The sequence below is a fragment of the Oncorhynchus clarkii genome, chromosome 32, assembly GCF_045791955.1.
Source record: "Oncorhynchus clarkii lewisi isolate Uvic-CL-2024 chromosome 32, UVic_Ocla_1.0, whole genome shotgun sequence".
In the NCBI taxonomy this organism is placed as follows: Eukaryota; Metazoa; Chordata; class Actinopteri; order Salmoniformes; family Salmonidae; genus Oncorhynchus; species Oncorhynchus clarkii.
In genome coordinates this window covers 13,675,452-13,693,164 of record NC_092178.1, presented here as the reverse complement: position 1 = coordinate 13,693,164, position 17,713 = coordinate 13,675,452, and the positions used below count along the sequence as shown (strand labels likewise).

Below are 17,713 nucleotides of genomic sequence, written 5' to 3'. Positions count from 1 at the left end.
AATGTGGTTGTTTATGCTTTTAGCCCAGACAGAGATTTCAGCCAGGTGGTTGGGCTGGGGTAGACTACAGCACACCGCGTTGAGGGCTGGCCCGCGTATTCCGTCCAACGATTAGGCCTATGGGAGATTTGAGGTGTATTTTGTAGGTGCAATTTAGCTAACAAATAATAATATTACATGTAATATAATAAAGCCTAATGACAACCTTTAGCCTTCTGACCTTGTACACAACATAGGCCAATCGTTTTGTGTTCTATAACTAACCTGTTAAACTGTCTTTTCTCATTTCATTTTGGCACCATTATTAATATGGCACAATTTTATGCTTTTATAAAAGTATTTATTTTGATACAGTTGGTACAGGTGGTGATATGAGGTTTGTGCATGCTTTTGTGCCCTGTATTGTGAACAGAAGGTAAATGATAATAGCAAGAGAACTGTTGTCCCTATCTTGCCTCCATAGTCGCTGGTGTCAGCCCTGTATTGAAAAGTAAGATGGATCGCCACCATTTCTTCTCCTCACGGTGCTTCTTGTAACCCTAGGTTCACCCGAGGAGGCCATTGGCGGAGAGGCGTCACGTGACCAAGGGGTGCCAATGTTATTCTACAAGGGTGTCAAGACCCTGTCAGTTTCTGAAATAAATATTGGGAAACGGCGAGATGCAAAAGGCAACCTACCTCGACAGCTCCGCAATTTACAGTGGCTACCCGTATCAAAGCGCAAATGGCTTCAGTTATGACGCCAATCAGGTTCAATATCCCCGGGCCTCTCATGTGGAAAGTGAGTACCATCGACCCGCCTGCTCCCTGCAGTCCCCAGACGGCTCGGTCGTACTGAAGAAGCCGGGGGAGATAGCAGAGAGCTGTGATAGGAGTACGGCCATCCAGGCGGCGCAGCCACCCGTCCTCACCGAAAGCAATCAACCACAGGTGTCGGTGTCTGTCCCGCCACCCCCTCTCCAGTCACAGTCCCCTGGTTCTCTCAACCAGAACAAGAGCAACGGCTCCAGTAAAGCAGACTCAAATCGCTCCGTACACAGCTCGCCGACCTCCACCACCCGGAAACATATCTTCCCATGGATGAAAGAGTCCCGTCAGAACCAGAAGCCTAAAACCAGTAGCTCCAGCTCAGGTATATGACCTAGACCCCCACTGCTGATGAAACACGTGATAAAATACACCTCATTATTCGTGCGTAAACAGAAGAACCAACCAAGGTTACAATAGAAGGTTTGATTATGCTGCATACATTGATATTCTCAAACGTTTGCCTCACAACTGAACGAACTATTGTTCTACCATTGTGATGTATTCCTTATTATTTATCCTAATCTTGTCCTATTACGCATACACTCCTGTGATGTCATATGGTTCTTCCATCATTATGCATTCCAGAGGCCTATTACGCATACTCCAATGTCATCTTAATATGTTGATATATAACGCATCCTTTATTACATATTATGATGTAGTCCTGTTCATTAGAAATACTCCATTGTGATGCATTCCTCATAGTTTTAGGCCTTACTTCATGCACCATTTGTTGTCCGTATGCTCTAGCGTTGACTTGATGCTAGAATAAACATCACATATTGGCCCGGATCACACAACGTTGTGTGCAGGACAACAAACAAACATGCAAAAACAGCTGTTCCAATTTGTTCCATTGTTTTGATTACAGGAAGAGCCAGAGGATGGGGAGGAAGTTGTTTACCAACATGTAACCCAAAGTTCAAAGGCGCTTAAATTCCCATGGCCTTACCAAATCATATTGTCTCCATAGGCTATAGTAGGCCTATTTATGGCCACCTTTTGGGAATATATTTGGTGAGAAGTTAAATAAGTGGGGCATTCAGGCATCTAGAAGATCTAGTGAATCACATTTATCAGGAGTTTGTCATGATGTCTGCCAAATTAATGCCAAAGGGACATTTTCAAACCCGAGGCCTAGATTCAATCAGATTGAGCGTTTACCGGTTTTAGAAGACACCCGCATAGCGGATGGATGTTTTGTCGGTGTCAGGGGTAGTCAAATCGGTGAGCAGCTGCTCTTGCGATCATTGTCACGAAGCCACACCCGCCCCACTCGAGTTAGAAGTTCAGACACAGAAAGTGTAGGCTGTATAGAAATAATTACGTTCAAATAGACAAATCATTAAACAAAATAATGAGTATTTCTATCATCATAATGGAGGTGTAGATTACATCTCACATTCCTGTGGTGGAACGTGTAAACAAGGCTGCATGGAATTTCTGTTAATGAGAACTCCAGTGCAGCAAATGGCAATGTCTGTTTTAGGTATAATGTCAGGAGCCGCTCTAATGTAGTTCCAACTCTGACACGTCAAAACAGACGCTGTGCAGAAATCAGCTAAAGCTGATTGAATAGAAAGGTCTTCTAAAGCTTGCTTTTTACGCACAGGTATGAATATAATTCACAGAACCCTCAACCATATGTCAATAATTCACAGAACCCTCAACCATATGTCAATAATTCACAGAACCCTCAACCATATGTCAATAATTCACAGAACCCTCAACCATATGTCAATAATTCACAGAACCCTCAACCATATGCCAATAATTCACAGAACCCTCAACCATATGTCAATAATTCACAGAACCCTCAACCATATGTCAATAATTCACAGAACCCTCAACCATATGCCAATAATTCACAGAACCCTCAACCATATGTCAATAATTCACAGAACCCTCAACCATATGTCAATAATTCACAGAACCCTCAACCATATGTCAATAATTCACAGAACCCTCAACCATATGTCAATAATTCACAGAACCCTCAACCATATGTCAATAATTCACAGAACCCTCAACCATATGCCAATAATTCACAGAACCCTCAACCATATGTCAATAATTCACAGAACCCTCAACCATATGTCAATAATTCACAGAACCCTCAACCATATGCCAATAATTCCAATTACAGCAGTAGCTCTTGTTTTAAACAGTCTAATTACTACATGTTTTATTTGTATAATTATATATAATGATTATAGCATGTTTCCTACCTTTTAAATGTGTTTTATTAGGATTCCCATACTGCTCAAGCTAAAGCAGTATGGGGCGGCAGGTAGCCCAGTGGTTAGAGCGTTGGACCGAAGTTTGGAAGATCGAATCCCGGAGCTGATAAGTTTCAAATCTGTCGTTCTGCCCCTGAACACGGCATCCCCTAGGCCGTCATGGAAAACAAGAACGTGTTCTTAACTGACTGTCCTAGTTAAATAAAGGAGCAATAAAAAAGCAGCCGCTTGTCTTCCAGGGGTCCAGGAAGCAGCAGTACAGTAGCCTCGTTTCTGAAACTGAGATGATGAAAATATTTCTCTCCCCAACTCTAAAAAAAAGAATCTAACTGGGCAAAAACTGGTTGAATCAATGTTGTTTCCAGATCGTTTCAACCAACAATTTAAATGTGATTCTCATCATCTAAAACTCTTTAGATTTGCAAAAAGTTATCTAGATAAGATAATTTTGTATTTGTTTCACCCAACTTTGAACCTAAATCAACATTTTTGGTTGATTTCATGTCGAATTCAAGTTAGTTGACAACTCAACCAAATGTAAATCTAAACTAAACTTTCAACTGATGTCAGTGCCCAGTAGGAACATGGTGGCATGCTGCATTCCTCTCGCTCAGCCTCTGGCTGTACAGTAGCTAGAAGTACAATTTATTAGATGTTGGCAACATGCCACAAACGGTAACTAGACCAACACCTTGCTGTGCAGCGGCCGAGCCCCAGCCATTCAGCATGGTGAGACTCAATGGAGAAGGCATGGCGAGGTTTAGCTCATGCGCCTTGAGGAATACAGATGTTTGAATACAGCTCCAGTGAGATATAGGAGGTATTATAATGCACAGCACGGCTGTGTATGGATGTGGTCCAACAACCCTATCTAATCTTTCGTTTTCTCTCTCTCTCACACACACACACACACACACACACACACACACACACACACACACACACACGCACACACGCGCGCGCGCACACACACAATTATAACCACTTTAATTTGGCTTTTGCGTAAAGCATAGCTGACACTTAAGAGCCGGCCTCAGCATGTATACAGTCATAGTTAATGATATGTCTGATATAATTAAATTAGTAACATCCACAGTCTACTGGGACATCTCTGTTTTATCTGCATTTGTAGAATTCTTAATGATATGTGTATTTGAGTCGGTCCATGTGGAGAGACGTGTGTTATCAGCTATGTGTATCTTGTCACTCTGTGGGTCTTGTTCTTGTGCTTGCTGCTGGGGTTGGTTACTGATTGACTGTCTTCCTTTTCCTCTTCCGCGCAGTTGAGAGTTGCCAAGGAGACAAGAGCCCTCCGGGCGGGTCAGCCGCGTCGAAAAGAGCCCGTACGGCTTATACCAGCGCACAACTGGTGGAACTGGAGAAGGAGTTCCACTTCAACCGTTACCTCTGCAGACCCCGCAGGGTCGAGATGGCTAACCTGCTCAACCTCACGGAGCGGCAGATTAAGATCTGGTTCCAGAACCGCAGGATGAAGTACAAAAAGGATCAGAAAGGGTGCGGTATGATGCCCTCTCCCGGGGGACAGTCCCCTCGGAGCCCCCTCGGTCCATCTCCCAGTTGTGGGGGTGGAGGATACCTCACCTCTATGCATTCTCTGGTTAACAGTGTCCCCTATGAGTCCCAGTCGCCAACGTCTTACAATAAGCCCCCTCATAATGCATACGGTATGTCCACGTCATATCCTCCTCCCTTGAACAGCTCCCTAAACAACTGCCCGCCCTCTCAGAAGAAGTATTCCGGGACTGGCGGCTCGCCCACGCCCGAGTATGACGCGCATCCTCTCCAAGGCAATGGGGGCTATGGGGCGCAGTTGCAGCAGGGCAGCCCTGTGTATGTTAGCGGAGGCTACATCGATTCGATGCCCAACAACGGGTCCTCCATTTTCGGCCTGACCCATCTCTCGCACCCGCCGTCCACACACATGGACTACAATGGAGCAATCACTATGGGCAATAGTCACCATCACGGACTGTGTGATCCGAACCCGACGTACACAGACCTTACGCCGCACTACTCTCAGGGAAGAATTCAGGAAGCGCCCAAACTTACGCATCTGTAGCCGGGATGCACCCCGGATCACTCCGCCCCATTGTCCTATACCTCCAGACCTACCATCGCTTTGTTCCTTCTCTTCTTCAGTAGCTTCTTCCACCTTTTCTTTGTTTTACGTTTTGTTTTTTAAATAGTTGAATGTGTGAAGTAGGATAGGAAAGCAATCACTTTGCTTAAAATATGATGTCTATTTGCTATGGTGTCATTGTTCCACGCAGACATATTATCTGATATGACAAGCGCGGGGGCACAAATGCATAGACCTATTTAATCTTAAACTTGTTTCTAAAAACAAAAATCAAACAGGGTATATGAACAAATATTATGGTATTATTTTTTATGTGAATTTTTGTTATTTATCCACAGTTGAATATATGTTTGTGTGTTATTGTTTTGCATTTTGTTGCACTTGTGGAAGGATCCTTATAGGAATCATGTGCAGGGTTTTTTGAGACAAACACACAAACGAAGGTCTGGAAGCTCCAGCCTATGACCTACCCAAATTGTGTTCTGTTGGACTTTCAGCATGTTATTTATTTTTGTTCTGACGTAATATGGAGTTCTTTAGTATTATTTAACCACCCTGTGCTCTTTGTATGCGGGGAGAAGGTTATTGGAAACAGACCTCTAGTTCTACCCCTTACCTGACGGCAGACAGACGACGGACAGACCACAGACAGACGACTCTCAGCAGCACATAATATGTTGGTGTTATTTTTCTTCGAGGAGGTATTTGATTTCTCTACGAATGTAAATCACGCAATCATGCAATAAGGTTGGAAGGAAGGACAGACATTATCATTTTTTTTATTGCAAAAAAATATATTTAAGATATTACCAAGTTTCTGTTTCAATGTCATACATTCCATCCTGCTGCAGTTCGGATAAATAAAGACATGATTTTCAATATAAATGTATCGTTCAACCTTAATTTCGAGGGAATTAGAACGTAGAACACAATGGCACAAACTACAATAAGGAAGGAATAATAATAAGAATAATAGTAATAATAAACACCTTAATATCCCATAAATAGCCTAATTTGTGAGGTAGAAAAAAACTGGTAGGACTTTAGAGGGTAGGCTATTTCACAAAAACAACAGTATCCCCATTATCTCATAATCTGTAATACCTTTAATAATCTATAACATCATATTTAATTTGTAGTGACAATAAATCACTAAAACATTGTAGGCCTCTTGTTTTGTCTCCTCTAGCGCGTGGGCAACTCAGAAGCTCTTGCCGTGGCCTTGTTCCGCTCCTCCTCCGCATGGGCACATCCATAATAACACAAGTTTCACGAGGATCTTCTGCAGTATCTGTTAGGATAAAATAGGTTAAATGAGAAACCGTTAGTGGGAAACGTTTGCTGATAGGCCTATATTCAATCAGCACATTTTAGGTGGAACTGTTTCAAATGTATTATGGCGCTATAGGATGCATAAAATGGCCTGTTAAGCTCATAATTATAGTTATTTACAAATGTAAATTATGTAGATGAGACTTAATGAAGGGGGTGTAGTACAGGACATATGAATATTTGATTTATATGCTATCTGATGCAGCTAAATAAGCCTATGTAGGCCGCGGGATTCGCTGCTCACAATAATAATTATACAGGTTTAGAAGAAGCAAAAAGTATTCAACATAATCTCAGCTGTTAATATTGTGCAATCACGTTAAAATAAGTATGACAATTATAGCTTGTGTATGTCTCTCTGAAGACTAGCTTTAGGGAATGTGTACTTCAGTTTCCTTTGTTGTGGCACGCCCAAATTGAATTCACACATGTCTGAAAAAGAAAGCTGTCGTACATATAGAATAACACGTATTTTCTATTGAATTAATTTGACTGCATTCAAGTTTAGATTTTTAAACATAATTCAATGAGCATATTGACTAATTATATAAAGCAGGTCAATACAGACCGATAATGCAGAACACGATGCAACATTCAGTACCATGCACGGTGCACTATTTCCCTACCAATAATCGAAGACAAGTACTTTACTAGTAAATTGATAGTTTCCCCTCAAATGCATTTCAGTATTATTGAAAAGTTTTACAAAAGCTGTACTCGAATTTATTTCCTTTAGAACGATGACAAAATGACAGATATTATAGGGCAAGAGCTCTGTGATCCTGACATATGGTTAGCAGGGGAACCTAGAACAATTGGTCTGTCAGCATAGACTGAGCAGCTCTGGATCCAAAACACACACACACACACACACACACACACACACACACACACACACACACACACACACACACACACACACACACACACACACACACACACACACACACACACACACACACACACACACACACACACACACACACACACACACACACACACACACACAGACACAGCATTGATTTGACTCATATGTAGGAGATTTTAACGCACCATAAATAACTTTTTGTTTAAAAAAAAATGAATTGTTGTTCATTGTATTTCCATCCGTGGGAAAGGGGTCCTAAATCATTCCCTCAGAATAACCCTGTAAAAAATGTGTGTAGGTCGGAGTAGGGTTCACAGAAAGCCTCCACCCACTCCTTGCCTTGCAGACAAAGCCTATGCGTAATTCCCAAAAGCCATCCTTCTCCTCCTCAGCAGCCCCGTCCTTTGCGTACTCTTCTCACCTCCAACAAACCCAAATGTTTGCTCCAACGAAAATATGGACTTTTGTAAACAAGCACAAATAAATTCCAGAAATAAAAATGCAATGGAGATGTTGGTTTAGCCTACTCACCGTTACGCGCATTATCGCCCATCTGCTACATTTTCCTTGTATTTTGAATGTCTTAAAACACTCTTTAAGCGACAGAAAAGCTGTGACAGCAAACAGAAACGTGTTCTAATCTGAGTGGCCAGTGTTTCTCCCCGCTTCCTGGCTGCATTTGATCCAGGGGAGAGTTAGAAGCCTTAAATGTGTTCTGAGGGCACGGAGCTGTCAGACCTTTTAGCAAGTAAGATTGATCGCGCGCAGGCTTCCAGGATTCTTTGTTTGGTATATAAGCAATAAACTGAGCGAGGCCTACCACTTATTTTTCTCCTCTCTCCAACTCACTATTCCAGTTACTTTCTAAAGAAAACACATAGCTACTTCCTGGCTGTTTGACAAAAAACATCCCAAATGTGTCTTTCACAGATTGTACTGGACGTGCAAATGACCAAACACTGTGGGAGCTGCTCAGTCAATACACATGTCCTTCTACAGAATATCCCTGCAATGTATTCGTTAAAACGACCTATTCCCATGGCAGGTTTGGTTTATACTTTTCAATAAAACAAAGGGGTATTACAAATGTGTGAGAAAAAAGGATCAAATGTAAAGAGGATCCTTTTCTCCATTCTTGCACTTGTCCACCCACCACCCACCACCCACCACACCTGGCCTCAGACGCCTTCTAAAACCTCCCATATCCGGCGAAAACCCGCAAGAGAAGCAGCATAAAGACCAGACCAGATTATTTTTAGAATATCGGTCAACCTTACTTTAGTGAACCCGGGAGTACTATTCAGAGTGGTGTAAGTGCTGTCTTTTATAGAGGTAGAGAACGAGTAACGGTTCCCAAAGCATTGTGGACTAAAGTGAAGCAGAACATGATTGGTATGCAGATGCACAATTTGCTCAATTTGACATTTGAAATATCTTTTTTTGCATTAGGTTCGTATCATTGTATAGTACATACACCACTTGTATAGCGTGTGTGTGTGTGTGTGCGCGCGTGCGTGCGTGTAGGCTATTTGGGTGTGTGCGCGCGCGCGTGCGTATAGGCTATTTGGGTATTTGGGTGTTATGCACAATATTTCACTTCTTCATGTGTAATGAACATATTGCACACAAGTGGGTGACAGTAACATGGCATCGTAGTGAGCATTAGCCACAATAAGTATGACTCTAAGTTCCCATTTGTGTGTATCAATGTATGAGCCTTGCCTATATAGCCCATAGATGCTTGTATTGAACAGAACGTCTATGAACACAGTCTATATGGTTAGCTCTACCGCTTTGGAACACATTGGATTGTTTGGTCTTGTTTCTGTCAGGAGCCCTCAGTATTAGTTTTTGCGGTGTGTTTTCCCTGACGGAACTCTACATGAATGGCTAAATTTGCTAATGACCGCAGGCATAGCATGTAGCTAGCTATTGGCGTGATTTGCGTGATTTGCGTGGCGCGGGGCGTTCTCTATTGACATACTCAACACCAGAAAAGAAGAGTGCACGAGCAAGTGTAGCTACTTCCCTGTCACAGCGCGCAGGCGGCCATTCTAAAAACACATTTATAGCTTAGTGGAGTTGACTGGGGGGGGGGGGGTTAAGGGACGAGACAAAGGTGTAAATAAAAACAGCCTTCCCCGCATAGACGAGGCGTTCTTTACCAGAGTTTTTAGATCAATCAAGCAGACAGTGGCTTCTTTTGATTAAACCCCAAATTGTCATTGGGCAGAAGTAATCATGTGACAGGCAGTTCGTTCCAATTTCCACCTTGTCTCCATGAATTCAATAGTTTAATAGCAGCTCGTTCACCATACGGCCGTAATCAGTGAATTTGAAAAAAGTCTATCTTTCTCATTGAGCCGCGACAAATAAAAATAGACGCAGCAAACTTCCCCCGGCTCGCAGTGACCGGAGATGAATTACGAATTCGAGCGAGAGAGCGGTTTTATCAATAGTCAGCCGTCGCTTGCTGAGTGCCTGACATCTTTCCCCCCTGTCGGTGATTCATTTCAAAGTTCATCAATCAAGAGTTCGACGCTTTCACGCTCGACACTGATTCCTCCTCCTTTTGAGCAGACCATTCCCAGCCTCAACCCGGGCAGCCACCCGAGGCACAGCCGGCCCAGACTCAGTCCGGATGGATGCTGCCCGCTGCCCACCGCCTCCCTACCCCCGGAATACCCCTGGATGCGGGAGAAGAAAGCCTCCAAGAAGAATCACCTGCCGACTTCCACGGCGACAGCCATAACGACTGGACCTGTATGCTTCTCCCCGAAAGGTGGGTGGTTTTTATGGGGCAATTTAAAGTGTCGAGATTTTTATGCAGAATGTACGTTCTAAGCACCTGAAGGAATGGTAAGGCTAGTCATTACCAAGTTGCATATTTGACATTCATTTCCTGTTCACAATTACGGATTGGGATCAACATATTTTTTACTCTACTTCTCCTAAAAGTTTGGGAAAAGGTAAGTAATTTAAAATCATGTATTTGATTTCCATGCTGTCCTTCCTCGCCGAGCTGTGCCAGAGTTCTGATGTGTGACAGTAATGAAGAGTGATGGACTAGTGTTGCGGTGCGGGGCAGCTGGGGCATTCATTAGTATATCAGCTAGCCTACACCGGCCTGGACTACACTACCGCTTTCTCTCTCTGCTGTATTTTGAGGGAATATTAGGTACATATGGTACACTATAGGACTTAGTGTAATAGTGTGCATTTATTTATCAATATACATATTGCTATAATATTTGTGGGTAAAGGGATGCATTGGGTGCTGCTCTGAATGAGCGGCCATTTTGCTGAAGTGGCCACTGTGTGGAATAGGCTACTTACTCTCTGGTGGTTTGTGTCTATTCGGGCGTAATATGTGCATTATCAAGTAATTGTTGCTCATGTTGAAATGCTTCTTAATCTTATGGTTTATGTGCTGCTGTTTCAGGCTCCCCTGAGATTCTAGAAAGTGGAGGAGGAGGGGGAGGGGGCTCCCGGCGGTTGAGGACTGCATACACCAACACACAGCTCCTGGAACTGGAGAAGGAGTTCCACTTCAACAAGTATCTGTGCCGACCGAGAAGGGTGGAGATAGCCGCCCTGCTGGACCTCACCGAGCGGCAGGTCAAAGTGTGGTTCCAGAACCGCCGGATGAAGCACAAGAGGCAGACCCAATGCAAGGAGAACCACAATGGCGAGGGGAAAGGACTGAGCGCCGGGGACGGAATCCAGAGCAACGACGAGGAGGATGATGGCTCGCTGTTTGAGCAGAGCCTCAATACAGTGACCGGGGCCCTTATGGAAAGAGAGGCCTGCTCCTTTCAGCATAACTCGCTGAGCTCTTCCCAGCAGCTACAGAATGTTGGTCCGCACAATGGCGAGGCCCAAAGTTATACAGTTTCGCCACTGAGCAGCAATGACAAAAATCTGAAACATTTTCTCAACCCGTCACCCACTGTTCCAGGCTGCGTGCCAACAATAGGCTCCGGCTCTGCAACTGGCCCGGACAATGGCGGTAGTCCCGCGGCCCTGGACGTCTCAATACACGACTTCCAAGTATTCTCCTCGGATTCTTGCCTTCACCTCTCCGATGCCGCTTCGCCCAGTTTGTCAGAATCCCTGGACAGCCCCGTGGACAATCTGGACATATCTACGGACAGCTTCTACTTTTTCTCGGAGTCACTAACTACAATCGACTTGCAACATCTGAGCTATTGAAATCAATCAAAAATAGAACAAGACTTTCAAACCGGAACATTTAAAGAATTCAAACTCTGGTTTAACTATGAATTTCATTTTGGTGGTTGTTTTAGGCCTATATGATCGGCACATTTTATTTTTATTGATTAATTGATTAGTCGGTTAATTCAAGGTAAGAGTCTGGACAAATATACAGTTGTGGCTTGTAATTACAATAACAAATTGATTTCTCAAGATGCAATTTGTGTAAAGGTGCACAATAATATGAATTCTGGTAATTTTATTTTTGTATAGCTTACAATTCCATTACTATTTTTGTTAGAAATAAATCTGATTTACCATAAGGAAATTGCAAGATTGTGTACAGTTATTACTATCCAAACCGTTTTATGAAGTGTAAAGTGTAATTATGATCAAATATATATTTGTCCAAAAAATAGAAAGGAGGAATAACCAATCGATGAAATGTTAATTAGTTAATCCTGAATACAAATGTACTATCGTTAATTTGCAAGTCAAAATAGTCTGATGTAAGCAGGCCAATATAGCCTGATCTCTGAGTATGAATTCTATAGTAATTCTAATAAATGACTGGTTTATATTATATTGTAAGCATAACATTTCCTGGGATAAAAAATAACAAACACAAATCTTCATCGATGAGGTTTAATAATCTCAATGCACCAATTTAGAGCCATTGAGATTGCATTCTGTTTATGTTCATTTCAAATTAGCACCTTTAAAATTATTTTCACAGATTTAAATAGCGGTGGAATTCGAGAATTAAGTTTATATTAGTTAAAAAAATGTTTGAATAAAAACATCATCTTACAATTTTGAATCAGAAACTATTTAGAAAACTTTTCTGGTCCAATTTCATGTAACTCAGAGGCGATTATACAACAGACTCCATAAGCTTACCTACTACAGTATATTTGAATACATGTCCTCTTTTACAGTATATTTGAATAAATGTCCTCTTTTACTTGCTCTGGTTGTAAAGTTAGTAGAATTGTAAACATGGTAGGCTAGCAATAGCATGGCTCCCTGTAGTGCGAGCTCCCAGTGCTGGGTGCATGGGGAGGCAAATGCTCGAGCCATGTTTTCCGAGCTCATAAATCAAACCCCGTCATTAATAAGAATGGCATCAAAGAGATCAATTGTGATGTATAACGCACAAATAAAATGTTTTTGGATGGGATTCGCAATTCGAAGCCAAAAACGCGGAAGCTTTGTAGGCTTTTGGTAATAATTCATTTTTATAGCTGTTCAAATACAGCGCGCGGGCTCTCCAAGCGTGCAGGGAAGAGGGCGGCAGAAGCATGTCACCCCTCGTGCTATAAGTAGCCTATTTCAAAACAGGCTGCTGCAGGCCTATTAGTATTCATTTTAAACTTTTTATATTTTCTAAAAATAGCTGTAATGCATTTAATGATTGGGGAACAGTGTAGGCCTATGCCAAGAAATACATTTGGTTAAATTTAAATTTTCATAAGAATAATCTATTAGGGCAAAATGGCTTTCGGCTATAAATGTGTTTTGTTCTTGCAGAAATATATTTATCCACAGTCTTGGAGAAATGTGTGTATTGACCATTTCACTGTGCAAGTTGTTTGAAATTTGAGTAGAATTATAACATTCCTACATCACTCAACATGCTTATGCTTGTGGGCATATTAACCACCGGTTGCTACATAGCATGGATCGATCATAAAACGTAGCATTGCAAAGTTAAGTGCATAGCCTTATTACATTTAACTGGACTGACGTTTAGCCAATATTTAACTTCCTAAAAACAAACTGGCAGTGGGCGTGTATAGGCTATGCACATATGCGAAGAGGAAAGCTGCCATATAAGCCTAGGCTATACAACTCTGGTCCAACGTGGGCTTTCCTTTCCAAAGGCTGGTAACGAAATCATTCCGAAACAATGCGCCTTTTCTCTCGCCCACGCACTACTAGGGGCTAGGCTGTGTGCACCGTTGTAGAGAGAGAGAGAGATGATGAAGGGAGAAAATGGAAGAGTAAGGAAGGAGTGTGATACTTTCTTGCATTTCTTAGAATTAAGAGTCTTGTAGTGTCAGTCCGTTTTTATGCTAGATGTAAGATAGGCCCTATCAGCGTTCATACGGGTTGTGCTCTAGAAGCTCAATGTGAGCTAATCTACTACCGCGGGGGAAATACTGCTGAGAAGGAAAAGAGGCTGTTGTAAGAATGACCGACACTAGGCCATACAGTCCTCTCCTCATCCAGTAGGGGCGCAAACCCCTCTCCCCCTCTTCTCACTCTACCCTCGTCCTCTCTCTGTCTTTGTTAAAGTGTGCGTGTGATATGTGCCCTTCTGATATGTGTCTATCTGTGTGCGATAACAATGATCATACAGTTCAGCTTGCAACTGATTTTGAAACATCATGTCACATGTCTTTGTGACGTTATATAAAAACATACTTTGTGACTATGATGGAGCCTATATGACTTGGGTTTTGTGTGTCTCTCTCTCTGTGTGTGTGTGTGTGTGTGTGTGTGTGTGTGTGTTTGTCATCTATTCCACTTGCTTTGGCAATGTAAACATGTTTCCCATGCCAATAAATCCGTTTGTATTCAATTGAGAGAGCTTAGCACCAGAACTGGGAGTACCAGTCACCCTATCTTTTACCCTTTCTCTGCAACAGTATATTTCCTCACCATTCATTTCTCAAACGGTCTCATAACAGGATAATCAAGCAGCAGGCTCTCCTCAGGCTGTAGGAGCCTTACAACACAGACCTCACAATATTAAATCAGCTGATCACTTGATCATGAGAGGAACCTACACTGGCCTTTGGAGCAACACTATTAAAACTGTGTCACTATGATTCTTGGTGATGGGTCAACTCTGTGGTCTTCAAATATCATCGTGGGGCTCAGCTAGCCTGCCTCAAAGAAATCTAAACCCTACAATGCCTCTGTCCCTCTATCAACGCAGAGATGAGGTCAAACGACGGGGAAGTCCTTGATACATAAGTGATGTATACAGACCCCAATCTAGTGAAATAACATAATGCACGTTGAATCCTGTTGAATAGGCCCACGGGTATGGTAAGTTGCAGTTGAGAGGGACTCACGTCTCCATGCCAACCAGCTGACGATATTAACACACAGTCTCTTATCTCTCTCTCTCTCTCTCTCTCTCTCTCTCTCTCTCTCTCTCTCTCTCTCTCTCTCTCTCTCTCTCTCAAAATACATTCAGTTATGTTTCCATATCCGCCTGTTCATCTTGAAATGCCACCTTACCTCGTGCATACTGAAGAAACAGAGTAGGTCATTTTCCTGGAGGGTCTGGGATAGCCTATAACTATTCTCCAGACAGTCATCCGAGCTGGGCAGGCTATAGAGTGGATGCCGTATTTGCTGTTCCCCGCTCTACATGCGACCTGAGCGATGTCTGCGGTGTCTGCCTCCGGGCTCATTGTTTGCTCGGCCAATACATTAGTGCCGAAGCACGTCACCTTGATCGACGAGCGCTTGGAATTTAAATACCCACTCAGACACCAATCTGTCACAGCTAAGGGGACAGGGCCAAGCAGCTCACTGGCTGACCCGGTCCACGTGACCACCCACCGTTTCATTGATATCGCCCTGTGTTGCCCCCTCCCTTATCTGATAAGGCAGGGAACCGGTAAGGTGGCACGGTCACCCAGGGTGAGACAAGGAGAGATTCATCAGAAGACCGGGCCTTTTGTGGACGGTCTCAGTCCCGCTGAGACAATGCTACAATGAGCAGCTTCTTAGATTACTCTGTGATGAGCGGCGACGGTGGGTCCTGCTCAGTCAGGGCTTTCCACTCAGACCACGGAATTACTACATTCCAGTCCTGCGCAGTCACCGTGAACAACTGTGGGGCGGATGAGCGCTTCATGCCCAATAGGTCTTCCCCGGATGGCATCCCTCACCAAACGGGGTCCTACCAGACTCCTACTGGCTCTCTGGGTTTAGCCTATGGGGCCCATCCTGCCTGCGGCTCGGGCTATGGACCCCAGGGCTTCTGTGCCACCTACAACCATTACGCACTGAACCAGGAAGTGGAGTCGGCCACGGGTTTCCCCCAGTGCGCCCCATTAATGTACTCCGGCAACATTTCCTCATCCATGGTACCGCAGCATCGCCAAGGTTACGGGGGAGCGCCCCTGGGTCAGCTCCAGTACGCTCACGCCACCTATGGTGGCGGGCACGAGCAGGCGAACCTGCCTCCTTTCTCTGGGTGCTCAAACCCGCTGTCACCCCTGCACGCGGCCCACCTTGACTCGTGCTGCTCGCCCCTGTCCTCCGAGAGCGCCTCCAACGCACAGACCTTCGATTGGATGAAAGTGAAGAGGAACCCGCCCAAGACAGGTGGGTGCCGTACCATGCATAAGTTGACAGATGAATGCACCTCTCATAAACCCAAATGTAGAGTGTGAGTAATAGATCGATTGGCCGCCTGTTATTATTGGAACAGGTGTAGTAAAGACAGGTTTTGGAGGAAGTAACCCAAGTGCAGAGTGGAGGATGAAGGTTTGGCTATTGCAGTTTCAAATAGATATGATTTCACAATGGCACGCAGACACAACACCACAATGTCATGGCAGCCATTCTGACGCCACATAGATCGTATCCAAATTACGCATGGTGAGTGACATTATGGAACGCTTCTTAGATGCAACAACATGGCATTCAGTTCTATGGTATTCAGCTCTCAAGTTGGCCAAACTCTCCTTTAGGACGTGTTTTCAAGTGTTGGGCCATATATCATTTCCAGTTGTAAGCCTGAGTTGTAGGCCTGGTAAGCTATTGGTATGGTGTCTGGTTTGTCTTGGGTGTGATATCTGGAATGCATGGAACATTTTGGGGTGAAGGAGAAAGTGGACATCTAAGCAGGCATCTAATACCCACGCATGAGGCGTGAAAACGGTGATGAACTGTTTGCCTTTCGTAAAATATTGAATACAAAGTAACGAAGCATTCCACTGATGTCATCATAAGTGATTTGAGCATGCATGAAAGGTTGAATGCGTGAAAATGAACATGTCACAAAGTAATTGTGGCAACGTTTACATTGTTGTGCATTTCAACATATACATTTGAACTACTTTTAGTTATGTTAACTTCTGGCGATCAAAAAGGTGGATTTAAACCATTGTGCGTAAAAATGACAGTACCTTTCCAAACACGTGTGCATGGCACACGATTTCTAAGGATCATAGGTTGGGAGAAGGTTGGGAGAAGGTTGGGAGAAGGTTGGGAGAAATGTGCCAGTTCTCCAACCTCCTTGGCCTTTATTTAGTCCTGACCTCCAGGTAGCCCTCATGTTCTCCCTTCATTCCTCTACAGGCAGATCAGGGGAGTATGGCTATGGGGGGCAGTCCAACACCGTCCGGACCAACTTCACCACCAAACAACTCACCGAGCTTGAGAAGGAGTTCCACTTCAACAAGTATTTGACCCGCGCGCGGCGCGTGGAGATCGCGGCAGCGCTTCAGCTGAACGAGACTCAGGTCAAAATCTGGTTCCAGAACCGCCGGATGAAACAGAAGAAGCGCGAGAAGGAATGCCTGCTGCCCACCAATGCCGCAGTGTCAGACCCGAGGAGGGATAGCTGCCCGGAAAAAGCAGCCGGATCTGACAAGTCCCTCTCCGCCCCCTCCACCCCATCTCCAGCCTCTTCAACAGTGTCCTCTGGGGTTGACCCATACTCCTCCAGCTAAACGGTCTACATATAGTACATATAATATACAAGTCCTAATTCGGATAGGTTAAATTAATTTGAACAAGGTAAATATAAAAATGTATGCACTACTTGGTGGATTTTGAGACAATGAGATTGGGCTATTGTCCTGGCTACGTGGTTCATCTATGGTGTGTTGTAATTTGTGGTTTAAACAGGGTAACACATCTGACCAGTTCATGGAGTTGTGAGTTCAAATCTGTCAGATTTCTATTCCAATTGTTCGTTCATGTGTAGAGTAATCATAGTGCACATGGGATACTTTCCCAAGTCAAATGCTGCAGAGTGTACAATTGCTCCACAACGAGCTGGATTTATAACCTACACAAGCTGCACAACGAAACAAATACCTCATGTGTGCCAGATTGATTCATTAGACAGTGCAGCACTACTTTCGTAGACTGTTTGCACTAGGAGTTGTGTTT

The 17,713-nt window shown here is 43.7% G+C and overlaps 3 protein-coding genes across 5 annotated transcripts in view; all 3 read left to right on the top strand.

The window, feature by feature from the left end:
* LOC139391656 (homeobox protein Hox-A3a-like) overlaps positions 1-6,662 on the top strand; it is a 35,419-nt gene extending 28,757 nt beyond the window's left edge. For all 3 annotated transcript variants that reach the window (XM_071139069.1, XM_071139070.1, XM_071139071.1), the window contains 2 exons: positions 544-1,132; positions 4,334-6,662. In XM_071139069.1, coding sequence (XP_070995170.1) covers positions 661-1,132; positions 4,334-5,130 — 1,269 coding nt within the window. In that variant the 5' untranslated portion in view covers positions 544-660 and the 3' untranslated portion in view covers positions 5,131-6,662. The remainder of the gene's footprint in view (positions 1-543; positions 1,133-4,333) is intronic.
* A 2,111-nt stretch (positions 6,663-8,773) lies between these two features.
* On the top strand, positions 8,774-13,463 carry LOC139391658 (homeobox protein Hox-A2a-like). Its single transcript, XM_071139072.1, has 2 exons — positions 8,774-10,133; positions 10,794-13,463. Exons 1-2 carry the CDS (start codon positions 9,770-9,772, stop codon positions 11,561-11,563), a joined length of 1,134 nt encoding a protein of 377 aa, XP_070995173.1. The 5' UTR covers positions 8,774-9,769; the 3' UTR covers positions 11,564-13,463.
* Positions 13,464-15,294: 1,831 nt separating this feature from the next.
* On the top strand, positions 15,295-17,268 carry LOC139392145 (homeobox A1a). Its single transcript, XM_071139877.1, has 2 exons — positions 15,295-15,916; positions 16,895-17,268. Exons 1-2 carry the CDS (start codon positions 15,301-15,303, stop codon positions 17,266-17,268), a joined length of 990 nt encoding a protein of 329 aa, XP_070995978.1. The 5' UTR covers positions 15,295-15,300.
* Positions 17,269-17,713: the final 445 nt, after the last annotated feature.

Bases quoted from the DNA above. Each gene is read 5' to 3' on its own strand.
- LOC139391658 (XM_071139072.1), top strand. From the start codon at position 9,770: ATGAATTACGAATTCGAGCGAGAGAGCGGTTTTATCAATAGTCAGCCG. The intron at 10,134-10,793 runs GTGGGTGGTTTT...CTGCTGTTTCAG, and splicing joins TGTATGCTTCTCCCCGAAAG to GCTCCCCTGAGATTCTAGAA.
- LOC139392145 (XM_071139877.1), top strand. From the start codon at position 15,301: ATGAGCAGCTTCTTAGATTACTCTGTGATGAGCGGCGACGGTGGGTCC. The intron at 15,917-16,894 runs GTGGGTGCCGTA...ATTCCTCTACAG, and splicing joins GAGGAACCCGCCCAAGACAG to GCAGATCAGGGGAGTATGGC.